General features: G+C 36.4%; 1 protein-coding gene across 1 annotated transcript; it reads right to left on the bottom strand.

The window, feature by feature from the left end:
* Positions 1–268: 268 nt before the first annotated feature.
* Positions 269–4,455, bottom strand: LOC107479298 (protein OS-9 homolog). The gene is made up of 8 exons (XM_052258325.1): positions 4,043–4,455; positions 3,634–3,713; positions 2,888–3,091; positions 2,659–2,730; positions 1,549–1,664; positions 1,359–1,425; positions 1,179–1,277; positions 269–776 (listed from the first exon to the last, which is right to left on the bottom strand). Exons 1-8 carry the CDS (start codon positions 4,122–4,124, stop codon positions 624–626), a joined length of 873 nt encoding a protein of 290 aa, XP_052114285.1. The 5' UTR covers positions 4,125–4,455; the 3' UTR covers positions 269–623.
* Between the last annotated feature and the right edge of the window lie 4,235 nt (positions 4,456–8,690).

The raw sequence follows: 8,690 nt of genomic DNA, 5'->3' as shown, positions 1-8,690 counted from the left end.
CAGAGAAACTGATTGGTCGGTTGGCGAGGAGCTGCATTCGACTCGTGTTGTTGCGGTGGAAATTGTTGCATACATACATCTTAGCAAAGAGAGGTAACATTAGTGGCGGCAAATTTGTAGAATTTTTTCCTAGCTTTCACCATTAGGAGCCTGTGCATGACCCTAACTTTTTCTCTGTTTTCTTTTTAGCTTATCAATATTATTTAAACTGCCAATGTATTATTATGCTGGTTTCTATGGGACTTAAAATAATTAAACAATGCAAGACTTGGTCAAATATTGATAATCAAAATCAAAATTATTTTACTTTCCGTCTTTCTGTTACAATTGACCACTGCTCACCTATAATATAATTCTTATGCGATTAACGCCAAAAAAGGACAATTCAAGGGAGAGCAGCTTAAGATCAAGAGAAACCACATCCATCCACTGTTTGCAAAAAGGGTTTCGTCGCACATCAAGAAGAAATACTGCCAGACAAATTGCCAGAAACAGTCATATCTGGCATATAATGACATTCCAGGGAAACATTTTCTGGCTGAGTAGTCCTTTTTTCTCTCTGTAAAAAATACAATTTGCTTTATCCTTCTTTTTTTCCATTATCATTGTTTATTTTTACATGATTACTCTGAATAATTAGTTTCAGAATCTGTAACCATAACTATCTCCATGTCTCTGTTTTCTACTCTAACTTTATCATCATCCTTGTAATCCTTTGCTAGAGCATTACAATCGATGGTGTGCCATACTGGTCTCTCCTCTTGAAACAATCTACAGGTGAATTAGAAGCAAAATATAAATATCTCAGTAAACACTAACGAGGTGGCATTTGGTAGCAAAATAAGACAGAGAACAAGGTTAGGAACACAAGAGATTGTCTTTGTACATTGTTCAATAGTACTGGGGGATGAGAAAATACTTTATGAGATCATTACCCCTGGCCGGATATGTGGTCCGGCGGCAGGAGTGGTGGTCCAGTGGAGGACAATGAGGTAGATCTTTTGTCTGAGTTAGAGTTGGGTATTCAGTGCACTCACTTTTCAGAAGTACACAATAAGTGTCTAGTCCAACTTAACATACTAAGGGTTGTGTGTGTGTGTGTGTGTGTGTGTGTGTGTGTGTGTGTGTGTGTGTGTGTGTGAGAGAGAGAGAGAGAGAGAGAGAGAGAGAGAGAGTACCCTGTATAAATCATGCCATCTCCACCCCATTTTACACATGTTATGGCGAGTGTGTGGCCAACTTATCATTGCTCTGGGTTCTGAGCATACAAACCTCACCTGTGATGAATGTTTGAATGAATTAATGAAATCAGTATGATTTTCAAAAGCAAAAGAACTAGATTTTGGTAGATTTCATACCTCAGTCTCTCGTGGTTTACTTGTAAGATCACAGGTAGTTCCATTAGTATATTGATGAGCATGATACCTGAATAAACATCATGTACAAAGGTTGTTTTCATCACAGAATTTATCGTGTAAAACTGATTCTCCAAAAGTTAACCTATCTTCACACTAATGTGACGTTAGTGTGACAGTCATCGGAAGCTACCTTTGAGATGCATCTTTTGAGCGAGGATCCTTTAACGTAGAAATGTCAGAGAGATTTTGGTTATAGGCAGCTGTAGCCTCTGGGTCATAAACTCCCAATACAAACTCCTGGACCACCTATAACAAGGAAAATGAAATGATTATTGGACATGAAAATGTTTCTTTAACTCTCCAATAACAATAGCGATATTATTGACTAATTGACCAGAAATTATAGGAAAAATTGCTATAAGCACATCAATATTGATGACCAAGAAAAAGGCTCCAACCCACCCATAAGATTTATTCCAATCATTGACTTCTATTATCAGTGATCAATAAAGGATAAAATTTGGTACCCTCAAAACAAAGACACAAACTTTTGATGTAGATGAACCTACTCAAACAATGATTCATGCTGGTGGCTCCAGCTCCACCAATCCCGTAGAACTATAATTTTGGTCTTTTTTCTTTAAAAATAGAACCTCTCTTATTAATGGGAGAAAGAGAGAATCCAAATCCTGGTAGTATGATAGAATCTGCTAGGAAAATACCAAGTTACAAGTAAACAAATCTACAAAGCAGAATAACTATTTTTTTGACTAACTTGTTAAAACAATCAGCTTTCAGAGTAAAAATGTAAATATTGTAAATCACTTGAATTTTCATATTATCTAAAATTATTGATTACATTTACATCTTTCATATACACCAAAATAAACATATCAAAGGCTCTGAAATGTATGAAAATAAGAGCTATCATATTTTTACTGGTTTTCAATCTTTTTCAAAATACGGCATAAGTCTATATAACTGACATTATTTAATTGGGTCTTTAACAATTATGTTCTAGATAAATATCATGGTGTACAACTGTACATGTGCCAACTTTTATACCGGTGACAAGTGATCCTGAACATGTTGTAATTACTGATATTGTTGATCTAGATTAACCGGGATAAGAAACCTAAGTCCCAAAGAGTGAAAGCCAAGCCATGACAACCACCTTTACCCATTCAAACTCATTCATGAATGTAATCCCTCTCACAATTGCCTTTATCTAGAGGATCAATAAGAGAGAAACTTGTAAAAAGAAAATGGAGGATTAAATCCAAAGGGGATAAGTGTATACCTTATCATCCTCCAAATGTAGCTGTCGCAACTTCTTTTTGTAGCAAAATTCGTATGACCACCAACCTTCTTGCTGCATAAACAACATCAGCAAATGTATATGAACATGATTTTAGCATTACAATACCATATATCTGAAAGAAGTTCCAGAGAAAGCAAATATTTAGACCACAATAGATATTACTTAATAAGTCACCACTCAACAACATTAGTGTAATGCAAATACTAACTCTGACAAAGCATGGACCATTCAAAACTTCTAGCAATTCGTCTGGTGTCTTCTGTTTAGCCCTTTTCTCAGTTTCAACAATCATGCTGCTAACATTTTGCTGGATAACAGGCTTTCCACTTTTTTCCTTTTCAACCCTAGGCAAGTAACAAATGAACTTCTGTCCATTTTTGCCCGGCATGACAATAGACTCCTGATCATCATCCTGGAGATAGAGAACCTCATGCTTATTAGAAGGTGGATGTAATAAGATACCCAAAGGCACGCACACTGAGACTATCAATTCACCAAAAATATGACTGTGTTATAAGCAAAGGTTTATAAAACTATGCAAAAGGCACAATACGGTGATTACAAAACTACTCTTATAAATTAAGTTACTAAACTGTCTGGAGTTTTGGGCACCACTGTCAGTATGAAGTTGTCAAACAATTTAGAACCTTAATTTCACAAAAAAGGGACCAACCATTCTTATTTCCATCCTTCTTTATACTAATAACAAGTTGCCTTTTATCAAGAGGAAAAACAGAACAATGAGAGAATCTTCTAGACACTATTTCAATTATGTAAAGGAATACAATTAGGTTCGATAAAATTACAAATGGAAGAGACCAAATTGAGAATATCCAAAAGGGGCAAATTCCTATGAGAATTTTCGAAAGGAGAAAATATACTTAATCATAGAAAGAACAATAGATTAACACCCCCTAAACAATGGCATATAACAAACACGTTTCAGAAGCTTACAGGATGATAAGGGGATTCTTCTGAATGAAATTCGATCTTGTATTTCGGTTCACGAGAGCTGCCTCCACCAAATGTGCTACCTGTTTATATAATTGGCAGTGATCAAGCTCAAATACTAATAATAACGGGAAAAAAAAAAAGAAAAAAATTGTATAGTATACTAAAATTCAGCAGTTAGATCATTAAGAACAACCACGACTCAACATATATAAACCTAAAGAATCAATATCTACTTTTCACATCATGAAAATGCTCAATTGACCATAACGTGCATTCTTTCAGCACAAACCCAGACTAAATTATTCAGATTTTCAATCATCGCCTATTTCAATGACGCAACAATATCCAAATTATTCACGAACATGAAAATCGGTAAAGAAAGAAAGGTAGTAATAAAAGATCGATTTACCGATATTTGCAGGGAAGATGTGTTCGCCGAAGACATGGCTTAAGATGATGTGAGATATCAGGAGCAAGAAAAGTGCTTTCATCTTGACGGGTTTGCAATTAAAGGAAATACGTTATAAGAATAAACTAGGTGAGGCTGAGGCAGTCGATTATACGACTCCGACCAGTCCTGGCTCGCGTGTGGGGTTCCGGCAAGTTCTTGAGATCTAGCAAGGTGGATCTCGCCGGCGAGAATGAAAGGTGAGAACTGAGAAAGAGGGGTTTACGGTGTAGAGTGTTTGTGGGTGTGACGCGACGGTGTGATTTGAAACGTCGATGAAGGGAAGAGAGAGGAGCCAATGGACGAGAGGGAGGAAAAAGTGGAGAGAATGAACGAAGTGGAACTGAGGGTGGCTTCGCACAATGCCGATTATTATGTAATTTTTACTAGTGTATGTTTATCATGTACGAGATAATATATAAAATTATACAAAAATTTTTATTAAAAAAATTAAATAAAAAATATATAGTAATTATTAATATAAATATTTTATAAAATTATAATTAAAATTAAATTTTAAGAATTTTTAATATTAAAAATAATTAGTATTTATTTTAATAACTTGAGTTTATTGAGTAATTTTTTTATTCATCCACTTAAATAAGTATTAAAAGTTCGAATTTTGTTTTGCGTTATAACAATTTATTGACTAGTATTTGATCCTTAATAAATGGAGTATCAATATGTGATTAGAGTTGGCAGGAGTACCGAAACCCGTAGGTATTCGACTCGTCCATACCTGATCAGGACGGATAATAACCCGACTTGAGACGGGGCGAGTTTCATTCGGAGTGAGTGTTCGAAGGGGCAGAACGGGATCGGGTTTAAGGTATACTTGTCCCAGGGTATATACATATAAATACCTTTTAGGAATTAGGATTCGCCTCATATCACAATTTCGGTGACTCACAGCCTCAGTCTGTACTCTAGAGCCAGGTTAGAGAGACTCAGTCATCCTCACCAAGAATCTTCTTCTGGGCTTCTTCACAAGAAACCCCGCATGGCTCTCATTGCCGTCATAGCTCATGTCGTGTCGCCACTAAGCATGTTACCCTCGCTGCTGAGCCCGTCATCGTCTACCTTCACAGCTCTAGTTGTCACCGCTGCTGAGCCCGTCGCTACCTTCTTGCTGAACCCCTTTCTTCTAGGTAAATTCCTTAAGCCCACGCTGCTTTTCTCCTTTGAGCCCCTTTTCTCTATGCAAATTCCTCTCTCTCCCCCTTCTCTCTCCCTTTCACATTGTGAGTCTGTTAAGTTCTTCTCTTTTTCTTCCATAAACTCATCACATGGTTGTCGCTGTAGCTTTGTTTCAATCTGTCACCGGAGTCCCTTTTGATACATGGTCAAGAGGGTATTTTCGTCATTTTGAAATTAAGGAGCAGAATGGTAATCTTGTCATATTCAAGGATTTGAATACTAGAAGAATTGTACCATACCAGTCTTGGACATCAAGAAGACCAAGAGTCCGTCTCAAAAACAGTGGTGCTGAAAGGGCGACAACTCATAAGGTCCATTGGGCTAAGTCAGGACAGCAAGAAGCCCAATAATGCTTTTCAAATTCAATGGGAGGCATAATTTATTATTAATTTTTGAATTTTTAGGAATTTAAGTTAGTTTATTTTGTTGTTAGAGTTTGTTGAAAGATTTGAATTACTCCTGATTTGCTTAGTAGTATTTTTAGGGATTTTAAATTTAAATCAAATATGATCTAATCTAATAAAATCAAATCTGATTTAAATTAGTTATCATATCTTTAGGATTTTAAAATTTAAATCAAATTTGATCTAATCCAATAAGATCAAATCTGATTTAAATTAGTTATCTTATCTTTTAGTTAGTTTGTTAGGAGCCTATTTAAATACTTCTGGTGAGACCATTTGGAATAACTTTTGATGAATAAAATTTCCTTAGTGCTTTATGCACGTTTTTATTGTGTGATTAAGTGAGGTGAGTGATTTGCTTCACTTGTTGCATGGAGAAAATTGAGTGATTCAATTTTCATTCCTCTGATCTAGGTTGTCAAGGACAGGTGGTCTAGTAGGAAAAACCCTTCCAATGACCTAGGTTGCTAGGAACAGGTTTCTTAGAGGTTTAGTAGGAAACCCCCCTTTATCTATCTTGTTATTTTTTTCCTTATCATCTGGTATCAGTTACAAGTAGTAGGTAAATTCTTATTTATCTACACGTTCCATGGGTCTTGTTTAGTCTCTTTGTTTTTTTTTATTTTTGTAAATTCACGTTAGAGTAAAAAAATGAAAAAAGTTCCTTTTTTAATTTTGTTTTTGCATTTATCTTTTCTTTAAGTCAGTGTCTGAAAAAAATATAAAAAAATTAATATAAAAATGATTGAGTATTATGATAGTGATGATGAAAGAAGCTCATATGCGAAAAAGAGTTCTCAGTTTCAAATCCCTGCATTCAAAGGGAGGAATGATACTAAAGCGTATTTCAGATGGGAAAGAAAGGTAGAATCGATTTTTGTAAATTGCATCCTTTCAGAGGAAAAGAAGGTTCAACTGGTACAAGCCAAATTTTCCAATGCTGCCCGTATATGGTAGACTGAATTAGGAAGATCTAGAAGACGGTACGGAAAGCGCCCAATTAGTAGCTGGGAGAAGATGAAGAAAATCATGAGGAGGCAGTTTGTACCATCATCATACCACAATACATTTTTTGGAAAATTTTTTACGTTACAACAAGGCTCACAATCAGTAATGGAGTACCACAAGGAGTTTCTATATTTGATGGACATGGCTAATATTAAAAGGAGTCCTGAGGTTCTTAAAGACCGATTTTTGTTTGGATTACGTGAAGAACTTGTAGATGAAGTCCAACGTTACCGTTACACAACCATGGATAATTTGGTCAAATTGGCCATTGACTGGGAGCAGGTGCAACAAATGATAGCTTGCCATAACAAGAGGAATTCTTCTACGCCTATCTTTCATTCTTCTTCAAAGCCAAAGATGGAAGAATTTGTTGAGTATGCTGTAGAGGGTGATGTGTTCTTGGAAGATTCAACAGTGCAGAATTTCTCAACTGGGTCCTTGGGATGTGAGCAATTTAAAGAATATGAGAGAAAAGAAATTGAAAAAGAGATTGAGTGTTTGAGTGAAAAGAATCCATGTTTGATTGAAAGCGAGGGGTTTGAGAGAAAAGATAAGAATAGTGAGCGAGAGGAGTCAATGAGTGAAAAAGAAAATGAGTTCAATAAACACACTTGTGAGATCTCTCTAGAAAGTTCTAGCTTAGACAAGAGTGCATTAGTCTCATTGAAACCCACAGAGTCCTTAGTTTCTCATACATCTAACCACGAAATTCCTAGTGTTTTTATATCAAATTTTCCAGGCGTTGTAGATTCACTAGTCAATTATGGAGGCATTAATATAGATGAAATGGTAGAAAGACAAATTACACACTTTGGATAAGATGGTGAAACCATGGTTGGAAAGATTGAACTTGCACATATGAGGGACATAGCTACAATTCAGTGGATAGAGAAGAGCCATCAAACAATGGTATTTAAACCTGGAGATTGAGCTTGGATTCCTTGGAGGGACGAAGAGCATCTCATTCAAGATTCGAGGACGAATCTTTTTGAAGAGGGAGAGAATGATACATGGTCAAGAGGGTATTTTCGTCATTTTGAAGTTAAGGGGCAGAATGGTAATTGGTGGACGAAATTGTGATTCGTACTCTTTGTTTTACTCTTTATTGTTGTATGGAATAATTATAATGGCTCTTTGCTATGTGTGGACACAACTCCGTTCAACTAACCAGCAAGTGTACTGGGTCGTCCAAGTAATAAACCTTACGTGAGTAAGGGTCGATTCCACAGAGATTGTTGGTATGAAGCAAGCTATGGTCATCTTGTAAATCTCAGTCAGGCGGATAGTAATTGATTATGGATTTTTGAAAATTAATAAATAATAAACATAAAATAAAGATAAAGTTACTCATGTAATCCAATGATGGAGATTTCAGATAGGCGTATGGAGATGCTGTGCTCTTCCTAAATCTCTGCTTTCCTACTGCTTTTATCCAATTTTATCACTCCCTTCTATGGCAAGCTGTATGTAGGGCATCACCGTTGTCAATGGCTACATCCCATCCTCTCAGTGAAAAAGGTCCAAATGCTCTGTCACAGCACGGCTAATCATCTGTCGGTTCTCAATCAGGTTGGAGTAGAATCCCATGATTCTTTTGCGTCTGTCACTAACGCCCAGCCTTCAAGAGTTTGAAGCTCGTCACAGTCATTCAATTCCGGAATCCTCCTCGGAATACCACAGACAAGGTTAGACCTTTCGGATTCCCATGAATGCCGCCATCAATTCTAGCTTATACCACGAAGATTCTGATTAAGAAATCCAAGAGATATGTGCCTGGTCTAAGGTAGAACGGAAGTGGTTGTCAATCACGCGCGTTCATAGGTGAGAATGATGATGAGTGTCACGGATCATCACATTCATCAAGTTGAAGTGCAACGTATATCTTGGAATAAGAATAAAAGAGAATTGAATAGAAAGTAATAATAATTGTATTGAAACTTGAGGTACAGCAGAGCTCCACACCCTTAATCTATGGTGTGCAGAAACTCCACCGTTGAAAA

Source organism: Arachis duranensis, chromosome 3 (genome assembly GCF_000817695.3).
Source record: "Arachis duranensis cultivar V14167 chromosome 3, aradu.V14167.gnm2.J7QH, whole genome shotgun sequence".
NCBI lineage: Eukaryota > Viridiplantae > Streptophyta > Magnoliopsida > Fabales > Fabaceae > Arachis > Arachis duranensis.
This window is presented reverse-complemented; position numbering and strand designations above follow the sequence as displayed.